This window comes from Notamacropus eugenii, chromosome 4 (assembly GCF_028372415.1).
Source record: "Notamacropus eugenii isolate mMacEug1 chromosome 4, mMacEug1.pri_v2, whole genome shotgun sequence".
Classification (NCBI taxonomy): Eukaryota; Metazoa; Chordata; class Mammalia; order Diprotodontia; family Macropodidae; genus Notamacropus; species Notamacropus eugenii.
Window position 1 is genome coordinate 209,003,732 of NC_092875.1, and position 21,506 is coordinate 209,025,237.

General features: G+C 35.6%; 1 protein-coding gene across 1 annotated transcript in view; it reads right to left on the reverse strand.

The window, feature by feature from the left end:
- CNDP1 (carnosine dipeptidase 1) overlaps positions 1-21,506 on the reverse strand; it is a 74,118-nt gene that overhangs the window by 23,302 nt on the left and 29,310 nt on the right. The window contains 4 exon segments of the mRNA XM_072604092.1: positions 608-696; positions 9,290-9,452; positions 14,565-14,714; positions 16,762-16,890. Coding sequence (XP_072460193.1) covers positions 608-696; positions 9,290-9,452; positions 14,565-14,714; positions 16,762-16,890 — 531 coding nt within the window.

Sequence of the window (21,506 nt, forward strand, 5' to 3'; positions counted from 1 at the left end):
ACCACCTAGCCCTAGGCATCTAGGTAGCACAATGAATAGAATTCTAAGTCTAGTGAAGAAAGACTCATCTTCTTGAGTATGAATCTGGCCTCAGACACTTATTAGTTATGTAACCCTGTTTGCCTCAGATTCTCATCTCTAAAATGAGCTGGAAAAGGAAATAGCAAACCACTTCAGTATCTCTACCAAGAAAACCTCAAATGGGATCGTGAAGAGGTAGACATGACTGAAAAAAAAAAAGACTAAAACCACCTGCCCTATCCCCAGTAAACTAGTGACTACTAAATCGCGCGAAATGATAAAATGATAAATATGCCTATAGAGGCATATTTTCACATATTTATTCATATATATGTATATATATATTATATATATGTATACACACACATATATATGTATATATCTGAGGATTAATAAGTCCTACCTAGGAATTATCACACCTAAATGTAACTTTAAAAAAAACTTCTTCAACTTAATTTTATCTGTTCAGAGATACTTTCCAGTTATCTCTTGTGACTGAATGTATTATTATTTCCATGAGGTTAATGACCATTTTCTACTCAAGTTATCCTTTTAAATTCAATACCATAGACCACTGGTGACATACTTGGTTTAGGGCTTTGAAGGCACCCACTGCATTAATCCAAGCTAAAACAGGTCCTTTGTTGTCTGTTGTTCCTCGTCCATAAAGTTTTCCTTTAAGTGAGAAAAGGGAAAAAAGGTCAGAATAGTTTTTTAAACTTCTGCCAAGTTTAAGAAGTTCAAAACAAATATGCATAGTGAACAATTATGTTAAAAGCACATTTTCATTTTGGCCTTGTGAAAATCTTCTGAAATTGCAAAGTACGTTTCATAAGCCCAAATTTCATATTCACCTGATGGTTGACCAGTGTAAGACAATGTACATCTCAGTGGCTTGGTAATACGTTGACCCCTTGACCACTGCTTATTGGAAGAGATCTACATATTTGCCACTGAATATCATACAATCTGTCATTTTTAAAACTTGCAAATATATGAAGAATGAATGAAAAAATGTCCTAGTCCCTCTCAATGGTTTGTTACAATTTGTTTTTTTCCTTCCATCTTCCTAAAATACAAATGATTGGTTTGGTATTTTTAAACAGGAAAACATTTTCACCATTAATTGAGAAATCCTCTTACTGGTGAGTTAATTCATCCAGCAGTTCAAGAGTTCATTGTCTTTAAAAAGTGAAAGAAAATCAGTAGTAGTGGTAAATCAAATGATCTGAGGAGGGGAAAGGATAAGCTGGAGGTAAAATAGCATTTCTATTCATTTTATTTGCTAAAATATCTAATAAAGACAAATGTCATCAATAAAATTTATTTAACATAAGTAATAATATATAATAATAATATAAGTAATAATAAAGACTAGATTCCTTTGCGGAGGTAGGGTGGAACCACATCATTTTTTGTAAATTCTTGGAAAAAGTTAAATATTTCTGTTTCTTTAATGAATTCTGCAATTGAAGAGGCAGCATGCCATAGAGGACAGAGACTTGGGTGTGAATCCAGGAAGACCTGGGTTCATGTCCTACCTGTGATACATACTGGCTTTGTGATACTGAGCCAGTCAAATCTCTCAGTCCTTTGTTGTTATTCAGTCATGTCTAACTCTTCATGATGTCATTTGAGGTTTTCTTGGCAAAGATATTGGAATGATTTGCTAATTCCTTCTCCAGCTCATTTTACAGATGAGGAAACTGATGAAAACATGGTTAAATGACTTGCACAGCTAATAAGTGTTTGAGGCTGGATTTGAACTCAGGTTTTCCTGACTCCAGACCCAGCTAATGGTATCATTGCACCACCTACCTAACCCCTTAGGGCTCTAGGCAATTGTAAGACTAGAGCTTGTTGAGAAGGTGCTGACCTGAATTGGAAGAGAGAGTTCTGTAAATTGTGAGTTCCCTAAAACAATGAAATCCCAGGTCCAATTCCTATCCCTATATAAATTTAATATGAAATATCAATTAATCCTGCTTTGCAATTATTTGCATTTAAATAAATGAATTTCAATGCATACATGTCATCATTTTTCAGTCACTCCTTTTACAGTTTCCACCAGGATTCATTCATTCTTGTCCATTTTTCCTGATCCCCTTTGTGGTAATAGTAAGTTGTCTGTTTTTCATGATCTGATGTTTTTCATTATTTCCAAAATGTCTTTGCAAATTTCTTTATATTCCTTATACTTTTTAATCTGAATTTTATTATAACATTCTTTCACATGAGTGTTACATAATTTATTTAACTATTCTTGTATTATTAAATGTTTAGGTTGATTTTCTTTCTTCCTTCCAGCCTTCCTTTTTTTTTTTTGTAATTTACAAATAATGCTACTATAAAAATCTTTAACATAACAGCTTTTTTTTCTTTGTGATAATATTCTTAGGATATATAGTCTGAATACTAGGATTAATGAGTCAAAGTGTATGTTTATTTTTGCTACTTCTACTGTGTACTGCTAGAGTATTTTCTGAAAAGATTCTACTAGTTTCAAGTTCTTTCAACAATTAATGAGTGTGCCAGTTTTTTTTAATAACCCCACTAGCACTGAGTTTTAATGTTTTAATTATTTTTGCCAATTTTAGGTGCTATTTCAAAGTTGTTTTAATTTGTTTTCCTTTTAATTATTAAAGTTGAGCATTTTTCAACTGATTATTAACAATTTATGTTTCCTTTTTTTTTAAATTGCCCTTTTGTAGATTTTGAACTAGACCTATGAAAATTTTAGTAGTTCCTTATATATTTTAGATGTAAAGTTTTTATATGTCATATTTGCAATAAGTATTTTTCCAGTCTGCTACTTTTATTTTTCTTTGTATTATTTTTGTTGTACATAAAATTTTTGTTCTAATGTAATCAAACACATTTGTCCTAATAAGTATACTTGACAATAGAAATATCATTTCCTCTTCACAATTTTGATAAATGCCCCCTTCTTTTGTCTTTTTAATAGTTGCTCTTTTTATGCTTAAGTCTAATATCCAGCTAGAATTCAGTGTGGTATGTAGCAAGAGATATGGGTCTAAATTCATTTTCACCAAATTACTAAATAATTTTCCAGGACCATTTATTAATAATGAGCAATTTTTCCAGTTTTTGTTTGCTATAGGTTTATCAAAGTTTAGTATTTTATGTATATTTGGTTAGATATCTTATGTCTATAAGCTATTCTACTGATCTTTTTTATATGGTTCCAGATAGTTTTGAGAACTGCTTTATATGTTTTAAAGTCTGGCAGTATATAACCACCATTATTATCTTTTTCCCTAGACTTCTCTTTGATTTTATTGCCTACTTGTTTTTCTATATACATTTCATTATTTTAATCTATTTTTATAAACTTTGCTCTTTTGATTGGCATGTCATTAAACTTTTAAATGAATTTGGGGATTGTGGTCATTTTTACTGTATTAATCTGACCCATTCTAATCCTTGACCTCCAATTATTTAGGTATTCCTTTATTTCCAATATTGTAGATTTATTGCTGTCCTTTTGTGGGTTATGTATTTCTGGGTAGGTTGATTCCCAACTATGTTCGATTTTATTGTTATTGTAAATTTGGGTTTCATATTTATGATGTTTTCTTTATTTTTAGTGCTGGCAAATAAAAATTCAAATGATTTTTCTGGCTTGACCTTGAATTCTGTGCCATTGCTAAGTTTGTGTACTGTTATCATTAATTTTCTGATTGAGACAGTTGGATTTTCCACATAGACCAATGTTACCTGTAAATAGTGATATGTTGAGTAATTCCTTTCCAATGTTTTCTTTTTGTCTTATTGAAATGACTAGAATTTCCAAAAACGTGCCAAATAAAAGCAATGATGATGGGAAACCTTGTTTTGTACCTTTTTTGGTGGGAATGTTTCTGTTTTTTCAATGTATATTATGTTAACTCTTGGCTTAAGGTAGATACTTTCATTATACTAAGGAAAAATCCCTCCATTTCTACATGTTTTAGTATTTTTGTTATGAGCAAATGTTATTAACCTAAGTGCAAAAGATTTTTAAGTGGTTTTGTTTATATGTTGCATTATGTGATAGTTTTTCTGATGAGCCAGACTTACATGCCCTACATAAACTGTTTTGTCATGATGCATAATTTAAAAAATATATTGCTGTATTGATGTTAATATTTTATTTGGCATTCCTGCATCTATATTCATTAGGGAAATTGGGCTATGATTTTTATTTTCTATTGTTCTCTTTACCAGGTTTTTAAATCAACATCGTATTTCCTTCATAAAATTTATTGGGTGTATTCCAGCATTCTCTGCATTTGTAAATATTGTAATTTATGTAATGGATGGATTATTTGTTCTTGGAAAGTTTGAAAGAATTGACCTGTGAATCATCTTGGCCAGTATTGTTGTTTGTGGTGTACTTCTTTGATGGCATCTTATTTCTTTCATTGTCCTTGCTTGATTTGGATGACTAATTTTCCATTATGTCAATTTTGGCAATTCTCAGTTTTGTACATAATAATCTATTGCCTTTAAATTGTCTATCTTTTAGATTTTAGCTATGTGCTATGTTCCATGATATAACACTAGTCTTCTGGTTGCTTTTTAAAAAAATAGGTATGGGGGCAGAGTCAAGATGGCAGACTAGAAAGACACACTTACGCAGGGTCCTCCCCACAGCCCATAAAATACCTGTAGAGAGGGGCTCTCAACAAATTTTGGAGCAGCAGAAGTGGAGAACAACAGAGTGGAGGAGATTTCCAGCCCACGGTGACCTGAAAGGCCCACGGAAATGTCAGTTGTGCCTGAGAGGTGCGGAGCACAGAGCCCAGCCCAGCCTTGGCTGAGTGGTGCAGCGTGATGAGGAGACTCTGAGAGGAGGACACCTTGGGGGCGGAATCTCCAGTCTCAATAGCGGGGCCTCAGATCCCTCGGTCCAGAGGCACCAAAGATCAGTGACCGGGCTTTATCAGCAGGCCAGGAAGGGAGAAGGGCCTTCCCATAGGCCACAGAGCCTGCACAGGAGGCTACACAGCAGCCCATGCAGAAGCTCCATTGTTGGAGTATAAAAACCCCTGGGGTCATTGAAGAACTGAGTCTTGCCTCTGCCCTGCTTGGAGACCCTGGGGGAGTGAGTCTTTGTCTCACACTGAATGGAGGCCCTGCCCATCCAGCTTATCTGAAAATCAACCCCCAATGCTGACTTGGGAACTGGAGGCCAGGTGGCTGTGGAGAGGTAACTGCTAAAATTCTGGGCATAAAAATCCCTCTCTGCATCCAGACCAGTACATGCTTGATTGTGCCACCTTGGAGGAACTGAGATCTCACACATTCCTAGAGTATACCCTACTCTTGACGAAGGACCCAAAAGTCAAGTAACTGGTTGGGAAAATGCCCAAAAAAGGGAAAAAAAATAAATAAGACCATAGAAGGTTACTTTCTTGGTGAACAGATATCTCCTCCCATCCTTTCAGATGAGGAAGAACAATGCTTACCATCAGGGAAAGACATAAAAGTCAAGGCTTCTGTATCCCAAACATCCAAAATAAATATTCAATGGGCTCAGGCCATGGAAGAGCTCAAAAAGGATTTCGAAAATCAAGTTAGAGAGGTGGAGGAAAAACTGGGAAGAGAAATGAGAGATGCAAGAAAAGCATGAAAAACAGGTCAACACCTTGCTAAAGGAGACCCAAAAAAATGCTGAAGAAAATAACACCTTGAAAAATAGGCTAACTCAACTGGCAAAAGAGGTTCAAAAAGCCAATGAGGAGAAGAATGCTTTAAAAAGCAGAATTAGCCAAATGGAAAAGGAGGTCCAAAAGCTCACTGAAGAAAATAGTTCTTTCAAAATTAGAATGAAACAGAATGAGAAACCAAGAAATCACAAAACAAAACCCAAAAAAATGAAAAAATGGAAGATAATGTGAAATACCTCATTGGAAAAACAACTGACCTGGAAAATAGATCCAGGAGAGTCAATTTAAAAATTATGGGACTACCTGAAAGCCATGATCAAAAAAAGAGCCTAGACATCATCTTTCATGAAATTATCAAGGAAAACTGCCCTGATATTCTAGAACCAAAGGGCAAAATAAATATTGAAAGAATCCCCACAGAACACTGCCTGAAAGAGATCCAAAAAGAGAAACTCCTAGGAACATTGTGGCCAAATTCCAGAGTTCCCTGGTCAAGGAGAAAATATTGCAAGCAGCTAGAAAGAAACAATTCAAGTATTGTGGAAATACAATCAGGATAACAGAAGATCTAGCAGCTTCTACATTAAGGGAGAGAAGGGCGTGGAATAGGATATTCCAGAAGTCAAAGGAACTAGGACAAAAATCAAGAATCACCTACCCAGCAAAACTGAGTATAATACTTCAGGGGGAAAAATGGTCTTTCAATGAAATAGAAGACTTTCAAGCATTCTTGATGAAAAGACCAGAGCTGAAAAGAAAATTTGACCTTCAAACACAAGAATGAAGAGAAGCATGAAAAGGTAAACAGCAAAGAGAAGTCATAAGGGACTTACTAAAGTTGAACTGTTTACATTCCTACATAGAAAGACAATATTTGTAACTCTTGAAACTTTTCAGTATCTGGGTAGTTGTTGAGATTACACACACACATACACACACACACAGAGACAGAGAGCAGAGAGGGAATTGAATAGGATGGGATCATATCTTAAAAAAAATGAAATTAAGCTGTGAGAGAGAAATATATTGGGAGGAGAAAGGGAGAAATGGAATGGGACAAATTATTTCTCATAAAAGAGGCAGGCAAAAGACTTTTCAGTGGAGGGAAAAAGAGGGGAGGTGAGAGAAAAACATGAAGCTTACTCTCATCACATTCCACTAAAGGAAGGAATAAAATGCACATTCATTTTGGTATGAAAACCTCTCTTACACTCCAGGAAAGTGGGGGAGAAGGGGATAAGCAGGGTGGGGGAGACGGTGGAAGGGAAGGCAGTGGGAGGAGGGAGCAATTTGAAGTCAGCACTCTTGGGGAGGGACAGGATCCAAAGAGAGAACAGAAGAAATGGGGGCAGGAAAGGATGGAGGGAAATATAATTAGTCTTACACAACACAACTATTATGGAAGTCATTTGCAAAACTACACAGATATGGCCTATATTGAATTGCTTGCTTCCCAAAGGGAATGCGTGGGGAGGGAGGGATGAAGAGAAGTTGGAACTCAAAGTTTTGGGAACAACTGTCGAGTATTGTTCTTACTACTAGGAAATAAGAAATACAGGTAATGGCGTATAGAAAGTTATCTGGCCCTACAGGACAAAAGAGAAGATGGGGACAAGGGAAGGGAGGGATGTTAGAAGAGAGGGCAGATTGGTGATAGGGGCAATTAGAATGCTTGGCATTTTGGGGTGGGGGAGGGGAGAAATGGGGAGAAAATTTGGAACCCAAAATTTTCTGAAAATGAATGTTAAAAGTTAAATAAATAAACTTTAAAAAGAAAAAAAATAGTTATGTTTAGTATATGATTTTCTTTATAAAAGTCTTTTATAAAACAGTCTCATTTTTAAATTTTTTCCCCAATAATGTGTACTTATTTATTCTGCCTTACACCTTCCTCCAGATGAAAAGAAAAGGAAAACAAAACCCTTGCAACAAATATGCAGAGTCAAGCACAACATACTCTTACATGGCCATGTTAAAAAAAAGTATGTTTCCTGCCGCATCTTAAGTTCATCTGTTGTCTGTCAGGAGGTAAGTAGCATTTTTCATCATTGGCCCTTTGGACACAATTCTATTGTTTTAAAAATATTTTTGTATATTTTTGTGTATTTTAACATTTGTCCTATTTTTTAAAAAAAAATCTGATATTGCTCAAATTTGTATTTTTCAAGTATAATTTCTCTTTTCTTTTTCAATACTTAGGGAATCTTTTCTTCATCTTCGTAATTTTATAGGTTAACAATTATGTGCCCTAGAGAATTTTAGTTAGATTTCTTCAAGCTGGGATCCTCTGTATTGCTTGTACGGTCAGTACTGCTCCATCTTTTCCACTCTGGAAAGTTTTCTCTAATTAGGTTTTGGAATGCAATATCTGTGGTATTTGTGAACCCAACTGAATTCTTTTGTTTCTTACTTTCTTTTTTTGAAACTGTTACTTGCTTCTGGGTTTTTTTAAAATTTTTTCATCTCAATTATATGATAGGCTTGTTATTTTTATTATTTATTGATTAGAGTAAGGCAGAAAGCCCAAGTTTTCTTTAGGCTTTGGACAAGAATAGAAAATAAAGAGGTCAGGAGATGTCCCTCTTATCAAGTCTGGTATTTTGGAAAGAGAGTCAAAGAGCATACTCACTGTTCTAGTAAGGTACCAGGTGTCTTCCAGAGGCCTAGATCAATCTAGCTCTGGGACCCCATCTGGAAAAGGAACTAAAGGCATTGGAGCCTCTCAGGCTCCTGAGTGTTGGGATTAGGAAATTAGAATGATGTCCTGGCTTCTGGTGGTGGCGGTGGCAGGGTGTGTGTGTTGCAGTAGAAGGGATGGGGAAAGGCCTCAGCAATTTATGACTCATCTCAAAAAGTCAAAGAGATGATAGGTTACAAATGGCTCTATTTGTCATGCCAAAGGAGCTAGCACATGAGTAACTGGAGATGTCTGTTTCTGTACAGGCTCAAGAACTCCAGGACAGTAAGACATTGTAGTGGTAACAATATCTCTCCTCCCGAGACAGCATGATACAGTAAAAAGAGCATTGGAACTGCAATCAGGAGTGACCTGGATTTCAATCCCATCTCTGACACAATAGCTGTCTGACTCTGGGAAATTCACTCAACCTCTCTCAGTCTATTTCATCTTTAAAATGGGAATAGTCCTACATACTTTAATCTTGCACAGTTGTTGTTAACATCAACTGAGATATTGTATGTAAAGCAATTTGCAAAATTTAAACTGCTACATAAAAGGCTGCTACTACTCTACTATCCTAGTAATTTTTGCAAATTTGTTTTTGCTTTCTTTTTTTCCTTTTTTTTTTTGATGTAATATGGAGAAAGTTAGACAATATTTCTAGTTCCTTGAGGTGATTTAGGCACAGCTGGCTCCTGTTGTACCATTTTACATGAAGTCTCATCAAACATTTCTCAGATATTTCCAAGTAGATGATTTTGGGATAGTGATCAATTCACTGGAAAGAAGCCAGGAAGATAATGAGAGGTTTTAATGATAGTCAACAAAATTGAACAACACTTTAAATTATGTAAACAACTGATTAGCTTTAGAAGTATAATTATGCCGAAGAAACAAAAATGAACAAAATACTGACCATCAACCTCTACCAGGGTGAAGGGGTCTGTATGCCACCCATCCTCTTTCTTGGCAGGCTGTACATCCAAGTGACCATAAAAACACACCGTGGATTTCTTTGGGTCATTACCAAGTTCAGCTAGAAGAATGGGAGGTATTGGAAGTTTCTGCCCATCAGGTAGCTGCAGAAATACAAGTGAACACACTAAAATCAGTCTTGTCACATAATTTGTCTTCTCAGTGGGTGGAAGAGGGAAAGAATTTGCAACACAATAATTTTTTTTTCCTAAATGCTAAAATAAACAAATAAAGCATAATTATAAAGAGAAGAGAGAAATAGTATTAGTCTTCCAGAGAAGCTAGAGATGTAGGATCAGGAGTCTCATGTAATTTGAATCATTGTATAGCCAATAATTATTTCTTTGTATCTTGGTATTTCTATTTATTTTCTTTCATTTTAATATTAATTCTTTTAGTGATGGCAAGGAATTGGCAATTGAAGGGATGCCCATCCATTGGGTAATGGGTAAACAAGTTGTGGTATATGATTGTGATGGAATACTATTGTGCTATAAGAAATGATGAGAAGGATGCTTTCAGAAAAACCTGAGAACACTTATGTAGAGTGGTGCAAAGTGAAGTGAACAGAACCAGGAGAACATTATACACAGTAGGAGCAATATTTAAGGATGATCAACTGTGAATGACTTAGCTCTTCTCAGCAGTACAATCATCCAAGACAATTCCTGAGGACCTGTATTGAAAAATACTATCTATCTCTAGAGAAAAAACTATGAAAACTGATGGTATCTAAATGTAGATTGAAGCACACTTTTTTACTCTGTTTTTCTTGTTTACTTTGGTTTTTTGTCTGTCTTTTCTTTTGCAACATAGCTAATATGAAAACATGTTTTGACTGAACATGTATAATCTGTATCAAATCACTTACCTTATGGTGGTAGAGAAGGCAGGAGGGAAGAAGAGAATTTGAAACTCAAAAAATCTAAATATATAATTAATTTATTTATTTTTAGTTTTCAACATTCACTTCCATAAGATTTTGAGTTTTGAATTTTCTCATCCACATTCTCCTCTCTCCACCCCAAGAAGGCATGCAATCTGATACAGGCTCTTTTTATGCATTCATATTAAACATATTTTCATATTAGTAATGATGTAAAGAAGAATTAGAACTAATGGGAGGGAACACGAGAAAAAAGAAACAAAACAAAACAACAAAAGAAAAGGAGAGCATATAGTATGCTTCCATCTGCATTCAGACTCCCAAGTTCTTTCTCTTTCCCATCATGAGTCTTTTGGAGTTGTTTCAGATCCTGCCATGGCTGAGAAAAGCTCAATCTATCAAAGTCAGTCATTACCCAATGTGGCTGTTACTATGTGCAATATTCTCCTGGCTCTGCTCATTTCACTCAGCATCCATTCATGTAAGACTTTCATGTTTTGGAACTCCATCTTTTTAAAAAATGAATGTTAAAAATATTTTACATGTAGTTGAGAAAAAATAAAATAAGACAGAAATATGTATTATATAACTGATCCTCTTCATGAGAGGTTATGGAAAAACCTTTCCAAAAATTAGATGTTTTTCAGGAAACTGGGGAAAAGTTTGATAGCAAGTTTCTCTGATAAAAAACTCATTTCTTAAATATATAGGAAATTGAGCTAAATTTACAAAAATAAGAGCCATTCCCCAATTGAAAAATGGTCAAATGATACCAACAAGCATTTTTCAGAAAGAATCAAATTTTACAATATTCACCTGAAAAAATGTTCTAACTTTCTACTGATTAGTGAAATGCAAATTAATGAAACTCTCACACCTATCAGATTAGGTAACACAACAGAAAATGAAAGTAACAAGTGCTGGAAAGGATGTGGAAAAGCAGAGACACTAATGCATTGTTCATGGAATTGTGAATTAATCCAACCATTCTGGAGAACAATCTGGAACTCTGCCCAATGAGTTATAAAACTCTACATATTCTTTGACCCCACAATGCCATTGCTAGATCTGTATCTCAAAAAAAATAAAAGAAAATAGAGAAGGACATATTTGTACAAAAATATTTACAGCAGCTCTTTTTGTGGTGGTGAAGAATTGGAAACTGAGGCAACGCCCATGAACAGGGGAATGTCTGAATGAGCTGTGGTATATGATTGTGGTGAAATACTATTGTGCTATAAGAAATGACAAAGGGGATGCTTTCAGAAAAACCTGGGAAGACTTATATGAATTCATGCAAAGTAAATTGAGAAGAACCAAGAGAATATTTTACACAGTAACAGTGATATTGTAAGGATGATCAACTATGAAAGACTTAGGCACTCTGATTGATAAAATGATCCAAGACAAATTCAAAGGATGAAAATGCTATCCACCTCCTGAGAGAGAGAGAGAGAAGTGATGAACTCTGAATGTAGATTGAAGCATACTTTTTTTCTTGGATTTTTTTGGGTTATGTTTTCTTTTGCAGTATGGCTAATGTGGAAATATGTTTTGCGTGACTTCACATATTTAATCGATATCAAATTTCTTGACTTCTCAAGGGATGGGGAAGAGAAAGGAGGGAGGGAGGGAATTTGAAATTCAAAAATTTTTAAATGATTGTCAAATTTTTTTCTACATTTAATTGGGAAATATTTAATGACAAATGAAAATATTTTAAAATTTTAAAATAAAAATAAAGTGTTTTCAACATACAAACAAGTAATACACTTGTTTATTCATTCTCTTCAATGAATCATTGAAGGTTAACTGATCTGAGATCAATAAGAATGGCTAATAATAGATAACATATATAGTGTTTATTGGCACTGGCTAAGCACTTTACAATTATTATTTCAATTGAACCTTACAGCAACCTTGGGAGATAGATGATATTATTGGCCCATTTTATAGATGAGGAAACTGAGGCAAACAGAGGTTAAGTGATTTGGCCAGGGTCACACAGCTAGTAAGGGTCAGAGACTGGATCTGAACTCAGCTCCCTTTCTCCAGGTCCAGTGCTACCTACCTTCCAACCAAGACACGCTTGGCCAAACTGATCCCAAAACAAAGGTCTTGGAATTTAAGATTTAAGAATGCCATTTATGATTGAAACTTTTAATTCCTCTAATGACATGAAACAGCTATCTAGAATCTAGAATAATTTACATTCAATTTAAGAAGAATGACTTGAACAGTCAGAGTTCTAAGACTTCAGGGTAGGAATGAGACTGATATTATAAGAGAATGACCATTTCTAAACTGACTTAAAGACTCTAGTGACCTCCATTTTCTCTCATAAATTCTAATAATCCTTACATGGCTGAGTCATCCATAGATAATACATGTTAGACACTTGACTTGTATCATTGATGACTTATACAAATAAGAATGGGGACAAAAGGTATTTATCAATGACATACAAAACCATAAAGGGACATGGGCCAGTTATACTAAAAGACTAGGAGATAAGATGGATGGCTTGAATACTACATTAGCATCCTCAAAATATGATAAAAAACATAGAGGGAGGTCTTCAGTACATTATGTGGCTCTTCCATGGAGGACTAAAGTAAAACCAAGAAAAATGATGAGAAAGTGTGGAGGCGTTTGGCTGCTCTGTTCTTGGCGTGACTCTTGAACAGATGATGTCCAAGGAGAGACAATGCTCTTAAGATGAAGCCTTGGTCCTTCTTCTCACTGAGCCTAAGTGTGGCCCCATGAATTTGGATCTCAGTTGTTGGTCTCTGATTTCTTCTTTTTTGTTTTAAGTAAAAGGACTGGAACCTCTGATCTTATAAATTTCAAAAGGTCAGGAGTCTGAATCCATGTTGAATTTTACAACTTGATGCCCCAAGGATCAAAGAATTGACCTTCAGGGCCCAGCCTACTGATAATTAAAACAAGGACATATCCAGCAGTCAAACCACACCTGGATATGTTATGTAGAAACTGTGCTAAGAGAAGCACACTCTTCCCAGAGAGTGAAGTGGTATAGGTGAGTGTGCCTCTGAAGTATTAGGGCAAATGTTTCTAATTTTGTTCTTCTTACATCTTTGAAGTAAATATTCCTTTGTAAAAGCTTTAAAAAGAAAAAAGAATAGAGGAATTATAATATTCTCTGGTGGAGAGACCTCATGAAATCATCACTTTAGCTAAGTGTCACATTCAGAGTTAGGTAGAATTTAATTTCTTTTTTTTTTTTTTTTATCAGCAGGAGCACTTTTCCCATTTCCCATTTCCCATTCTAGCTACAAAGCTAGAAGAGTCTACATCTTTTTTTTTTTAATTATGCTATTTTTTAACATTGTTTTTTATTTTGAGTTCCAAATTTTCTTCCTCCTTCCAACTTCTTCCTTACTCTTTGATAAAACAAGCGTTGTGATACCATCATATGTGTGAAGTCATATAAAACATATTTCCATATTAGCCATGTTGCAAAAAAAAAAAAAAAAAGGCAAGAAAAATTAGGTGGAAAAAATATACTTCAATCTGTATTCAGAATTCATTGTTTTCTCTTTGGAGGCAGATAGCATTTTTCATCATGAGTCCTTTGAAATTGTCATGGATCATTGCATTGAACAGAGTAGCTAAGTCTTTCAGTTGATCATCCTTATAATACTGTACAATATTGTTATTACTATGTACAATGGTTTTCTGGTTCTGCTCATTTCATTTTGCATTACTTCATGTAAGTCTTCCTAGGTTTTTCTGACTCCATCCCTTTTGTCATTACTTATAGCATAATAGTATTCCATCAATAATCCTATACCACAACTTGTTCAACCATTCCCCAATTGATGGGCATTCCTTCAATTTCCATTGCTTCGCCACTATAAAATGAACTGCTAAAAGTATTTTAGAACAAATAGGTCCTTTTCCTTTTATCATTGATCTCTTTGGGATACAGACCTAGTAGTGGTTTTGCTGGGTCAAAGGATAAGTACAGTTTTATAGTCCTTTGAGTATAGTTCCAAATTGTTCTCCAGAATGATGGAATTAGTTCATAACTCCATGAACAACAGTGTATTAGTACTCCTACTTTTTCCCATCCCCTCCAATATTTGTTATTTGCCTTTTCTTTTATGTTAGCTAATCTTATAGGTGTGAGATGGTATTAGGTGAGATTTTAAATCCTTACCTAGTATAAAGTAAACTGGAATAGGGCAAATACATTGAAGGAAAAATTTATCCAGTATCCTGTTATTACTAAAGAGACACGTCACTGTATCCATTAGAAATCAGATAAAGGGCAGAGAATTTCCATAGTTAACAGAAGGCACATTACCTGTTGATGTCCCATGTCTATTGAATCTACAGTGGCTCCTAAGTGTTGAAGCTTTTCTGCAGCTATATCCATCATTTTGAAGATTTCTTGTCTGAAGTGAGGCAGGGGTTGAACAGAATCACTTTCAATGGCCACCCATTCCTTAAGTGACTATGAGGAAAGTCAATGATCTATTTAGTGTGGAGAAAGGGGAAGGGGAAGGGGTAGCAAACAGAGAAATCTGCTCTTCTAGTATTCAGGAATATTTCAAGTCTGAACCTATCAAATTACCTTTTTTTCCCTTTCTAAAAGCAAGCAAACTATAACCATATGATGGAAAGATAGAAAAGGAACTAACAAACTATTAGTTATTCTTGGGGTTATCCAATGAGATAACCTCAAGAATATTGGCAAAAAAAGTGTTTAAAAGTTATTGCTATTAGATGTATAGTTTTTATTAAGAACTTCAGGAATACAGAGGCTTTCTAAACAAACATCTGTCCTTTTTTTGGTCTATATAATTATTTTATGAGACCAAAAGATTAAAGTACCACAATTACTTTCCTTTTTGTTAACATTATCAAGAATTAATTAGTTCTACATGGACTCTGGAGTCATTATAGATTGGCCAGGGAAGAGTGTTTAGGATTTTCCTGTCCGGAATTAAGGATTTTGGTGAGACCATCCAGCCTTCTCTCTTTTGGCTTTTCCTGGCACAGGGTCATGCTATGGCCTTGTCTTTTTTCTCATCTTGATTGTATTTGGCTACTCCTCGCCCTTATGCTACCTTGGGACATCATGGAATGTAGTAGACCAGATTTGTTTAAAACAATAAGAACCCTAAAGGGATTTTTAGGCATTTTGTTTTTATTTATTTCATTAGTGGATGAAACTTTCTAATGTGGAAACTCCACATACACTAATATAGTCTGTCATTTAGAATTTTAGAAAGGTGCCAATTGTACTAAGAGGTTGTGACTTATCCAATGGTCACATGGTCAATATCTGTTGAAAACAGGACTTCAGCCCAGATGTTCCTGTTTCCAAGGATAGCCCCATAACCACTAGGTCAGGCTGCCTTTCTTTTAGTTATATATCCAGTTGTCTTGCATTGAAACTTCAGTGATTTTGAATTTCTGATTTGGTATGAAATGGTCTATTAAACTTCTGGTCTTCTGCACTTTTTAACTGATATTTATACCATGGTATTTTTTTTTCTAAATCTACATTTTTATTTAAATTACTTTCTCAGGGGACTCTTGGCCTTAATATTCTGCATTTGACATTCCATTCATGATCTTTCTAGATAAAATTGGTTATGCTTTTGCAAACCTACTTCTGACAGAGTTCAATTGCTCACTGGTAGAACAAATTGTTTCATATATACATACACACACACACACACATATACATACATATATATACACACACACACTTTCTTTGACAAGGAATTCAGAAGGCAGAATTTTGTCCTGGATTTTTTTGTAGCCCTTCTAAATTCCCTGTTTATTAACATCATTGCTATTACCTGACTGTTGTAAGACTGAGTGTATTTTCAGCAACAGAAAAAGATGTCCTTGGACTTCAAAACCCAACTTGGGACTCTTTTCTGTTAATGCCACCCTATTGAGTACATCTCCATTAAAATTTTTAAGAAACAAATCTTGTTACCAATTCAACTATCCAATATGAAAAAAAAATTAAGGTAAGTCTTGGGTCACTTGACTGGACTTCAATACATATTTGCAACTTGGGGCAAAACATGAGGTGGCTCTGTTTTATAGATAAACAGCAGTTCAGTGTCAAGGACAAGAATAGGAGACTGAAAATCAGGGAGGTCTGAGTTCTAGTCCTCTCTCAGTTATTAGCTGTATGATGCTGGGCAAGTTATTTAGGTGTGCTAGGATTTAGTTTCCTCATATGGATGGGATTTCATCACAGGACACCAGATTTAGTGTTAGAAGGAACTTCAGAGATCATCTAGTGTAAGCCTGCTGTTTTATAAATAAAGAAACTTAGAACCCAGGGAGGAAAAATAAGTTGTCTAAGATCGCAGTAATGGCACAGCCATGTTCTGAACCCAGGTCCTCTGATTCCAAATGAATTCTTTCCAATGACACACTGCCTTTCAGAGAAAGGTAGTAAGGAATGAATGAACATGGTGCCCTCATAACCTGAAGGGTAGATTCTTAAATTATACATAGGCATTTATTCCTACCTGAATAAATTCATTTTGATGGAGATCAATGTACCGGAAGATGTTCTCTAGCATTCCTGAGGAGGGAGGGGAAGAAGAGGAGAACAGCCCTCCCTCAAGAAGGAGAAGTACTGTGAAGATGGAGGAAGCCTGCAAATTCAAGGGGGAAAACGTCAGTTCAAAATAAAGTCAAGAAGATTTACTCTTCATCTCTCATGTAATTAAAGCTCTTTCTTCTAGCTAAAGAAACAACTAAGTTAAAATGCAAGGTCATAGAATTAGAAATGTACTTTCATTCTTTCACAAGAAATTGCGAAAGCAGTTCATGAAGACTGTACATGGAAGAGCAGTGGGAACTGCAAGGTATTTGAGTGGTAAGAGTATATACCCTCATGACAAGATCATAGTGCTATAAGGGATAATGATGATGGTGGTTATGATAATATTATTATAACAATAAATCACTAGCATTTATATAGCACCTACTATGTGCCAGGCACAGTGCTAAGCACTTTACAGATATTGTTTTATTTAATCTTCACAACAGCCCTTTGCTATAATCCCGGTTTTACAGTCAAAGAAACTGCTGCAAATAGAGATTAAGTGCCTTGTCCAAAGCAACCAAGTTAATAAGTATCTGAGGACACATTGGAATGCAGGTTTCCCTGTCTCCAGGCCTGGCCCTCTATCCACTGCACCACCTAGCTGTCCATCTAATTCAACATCCTCATTTTGCAGTTGAGGAAACAGACTTAGGAAGGTTCAATAATTTGCTCCAGGGCACACAGAGTAAGTACCTAAAGTTAGGGGTTGGACTCTGATGCTCAGATTGTAATTGTGTGAATAGTTTCCCTATACCATGAAGGGATCTTTGCAGTACAGGAGGATTCATCCAATCAAGATTTATTAAACACCTTTAAAGTTCATAGGAAGCATTGAAAAACAAGCTGCAGCCCTCATGAAGGGCTCTACTGTGAGTTGTATTTTCTTACATTCTTCCTCAAGCATAGCATTTAGAATGCTCAGATGTGAAATTATGAATGATATTATCAAATTTGTGAGAGTAGGTAAAGCAAAAGCCAAAAGACAATCTTATAGAGAGGCCCACTTTATCCTTTCTTTATAGGTTCAATACATGCACACACACACTGAGCAAGTTGATTACATTAATTACATGTTTTAGAATCATAGGCTCATAGAAACTTGGAGTTGGTAGGAAAGAGGGAAGGATAGAAAGAAGGAAGCAAGAACAGAAGGAAGAAAATTACACAATACGTTTGTGAGTCAGAAACAGAACCCAGTTTTCTTGAGTCTACTTCCTACATCTATTAATTTATCTATATATTTTCTTTATTTATTTAGGTCTAGGTCTATGATGGAAACTCCCTCTAAAGAAATACCTCTATTAATACAAATGGAAGTTTTCTATACCTTACAGTCTAAGAGTTGCCACGGGTTACTAAGAAGATAAGGGGTTTAATTCAGAATCACAAACAGCTGGTGTGTGTCAGTCAGGCCAAACCTGTGTTGTCCTAACTCCAATGCCAGCCCTTCTCTTCATTAAGCAATACACCCTCTCTTTCATCATGCTGAATGAATATACTGTTATAATAATGAATTTCTCAATAATCTGTCATTAGGTCATATTTTCTGAGTTGTTTTTCCAGACACACTCTTGCTTATTCCCTTTATGACCTATGGGACACCTTTGCAAAATGGTTGGTTATTTAAGTTTGACCACAGAACCAAGAAAAGCTACTGCTCTGATCAAAGATTGATTGCATGAACTGGTCATAGCCAAATGCTTCACAGACCACTAGATTCTACTTTTCCTTATCTATATAAGTGTTCTCCCCCACTGCCTATCACTGTGCTCTGCACACCATAGTCATTTAATAAGTGCTTATTGCTATGATAAACTCGTTCTTTTTAACATTTATATTTTGTAAGATACTCATGATTTTGTCTCAGTTTTACAAATAGGACACAGAGCTTTAGAGCCGGAAAGAGCCCTAGAGATCACTAGTCTGACTGATTCATTTTACAGACGAGGAACTGAGGCCTGGTCAGGGTTGCCTAAAGTGAGTTGCCTAAAGTCACCCAACTGGTAATGGGGTAAGTCTTCTGCCACTAAGTTAAATATTCCTTATGTCTTTTTTTTTTTTTTACAGTAATAAGGGACTTTCAAAGATTAGCCTTTGAGCAGTTAATGAATTTCCTTCTTTTCTACTTATTCTCACTCCCCACCAAAGAAATCACATGTAAATGTCTGTGGTAAATAGAACATCAATTTAGTTTATTCATTAGTGTTAAGGATGTTGGAGAAATTTATTTTCATTATTCTAAAAGTCTTACAGCACAGTGGTTAAAAAGCTCTGCCCTTCGCAACTGAGCCAAAGAATCATGTGCCTAGATCATTTCTACAAGAAAACAGAAAAACGATAATTACCATAGTAAGAAAGGGATATGTGACTAGACACTTTGGTTTAATTTTCAGATTTTTCAAATGAGTTTACACTTACATGCAGTTGGATATGCAACTGCCACTTCTCTGTTTCATTTGCAATTTTAGGGCCAATGATGTGTTCTAAATGTGTCCTAAAATATGTTCACATGCATTAGATTGTAATGTTGGAAATCCAGCTCTTAAAGATTGATATTAATGCAGAAAATTGCAGGCACTAAGGCAAACTGGACAGATGGAATGATCAGGGTCAGGGAAGCTTTATAGACCCCTAAAATCACAAAAATGTAGGCAAGTAATGGCCCTATTGATATGCAAAGCTGGAGCTAAATAGAATTTTATGTCTGAGTTCATGGCCCAACTGATGTGATTGCGTCAGTAGGAAAGAGGAAACTTGACCCATGACCACACCAACCTGTCAGTGTTAGAAGCTGGGATAAAGGAACCCTGGATATATTTAGCCATGAAAGGCTAAACTTCAGAGAGACAGATTGGCCAGTTACCTGATATACTCTGTCTTACATCCTCAGCAGATTTTGATTTTCTGGTGCGAATGCAAAAGACACTATATTCCTAGCAACCTTCTCCAGTGCTACATGCTACTCTGGCCTAAAGGAGTAGCAGATACACTCTTTGCTTCTTACTGTCACTTCCAGGTTGTACCTTTGCCATTATCTTTCAGTATCCTCTCCTCCATTGAAGGTCTGTCATACTCTTTACCATCCAGTCCTAATTGGTCTCTTTGTCTCCAATGCAGCCTCCACAAAGCTGCCAAAATGACATTCCTAAAACAAGGGTTCCCAGCATGGGACATGCAAGATGATCCACTGGGGTGCAGCAAGGAAATATTAGAACTATCTTAAAAAAAAAGAAATCAAGCTTTACTAAAATTTAACATACAGATTGACTTTCATCCTCACTCATTCATCTGTACTTTTATCTAAATGTGAAAAGAAACACTCCTCTCACATATAATTTATTATAATACTTGTTTCTTCAAATCTTCAGCAACATTTTTATGCATCTCCCAACAATATTTGCTAACAATGGAATGTATTTTAGGCTCCCTCCATTGTTTTCCATGAATTATTTCAACAATTTTTAGGAAGAACAAATGTTTCCCTAATGGTATTTTTGTCCTTTTCTATCAAGTAAGAAAAGGTTTCCAAACATTTTCACTAAGTTTAGAGAAATTTTTCAAAGTACTGGATCCAGCGTGATTGTCATTATAGTCACATTGTAGTATACCTGACAAAGAGCTAGGAATCCTGGGAGTGGAAGAGGACAGCTCTGCCTTTTTTTTTCCTATCCACTTGTGCTCATATCATTAATATTTTCAATCCCAGCTTCTTTGCCAGTATGTTTTTAGTCAACTCATCTATTTTGTGAGGGTAGCTTAGGTAAAACTAGATGATATAATCCACAAATTCACTTACCCAAGCACATGAAAAGAAGTCCACTTTTTAAATGTTGAAAGAGAATGAAAGGAATGTGAGAGCTCCATTATCAATAATCACAATATGGTACTTTTAAAAGTGAAAAACTCTACTTTCCTATTCCTGGAAAATGATACCCGGGGGGGAGGGCTGTCATAACCTGAAATAACTGCCTCATTTCTGTGTTATTGCTCTGGATAGAAAAGGCAGATTAGTGTAGTGGAAAGAGTATTTGATTGGGAATGAGGACAGCTAGTGTTTAAATCCTCCCTGCCACTTTTGTCTGTGATTATCATCAATAACAATAGCTGACATTTTATTATGTGGTGATTTAAATATATTATCTTATTTGATCCTTACAATAACCACTTGAGAAAGACATCAAATTCAGTGCTCTTACCACTACTGTTGCCAAAGTAATTCAAATATTAGTAGTTATAATCACATCAGTGTGCATTTATTAAGCACCCCCTTACTATGTGCAAGGCATTACGCAAAGCCCTGAGGGTACCAAAAACCCAAAGCCAAAAACAATCCCTTCTCTCAAACACCTTTCAGTGTAAGGGGGGGGGGGGGGGGGGGGAACAAGATGTAAACAACTAGGTACCAAAAAATATGTATAGGATAAAATGGAGATAATTTCAGGGTAAAGCAATCAGCATCGAGAAGGATCAGGGAAGACTTCTTACAGAGGATGGAACTTTAGTTGAGTCTTGAAAGAGGTCAAGGAAGCCAGAAGGCAGAAATGAGGAGGGAGACAGTTCTAGGTATTGGGGACAGCCAATGAAAATGCAAGGGAGTTGGGAGACAGTATCTTGTGAAGGAGCAGCAAGAAGGCCAGTGTTAGTGGAGTATCGAGTTTGTGG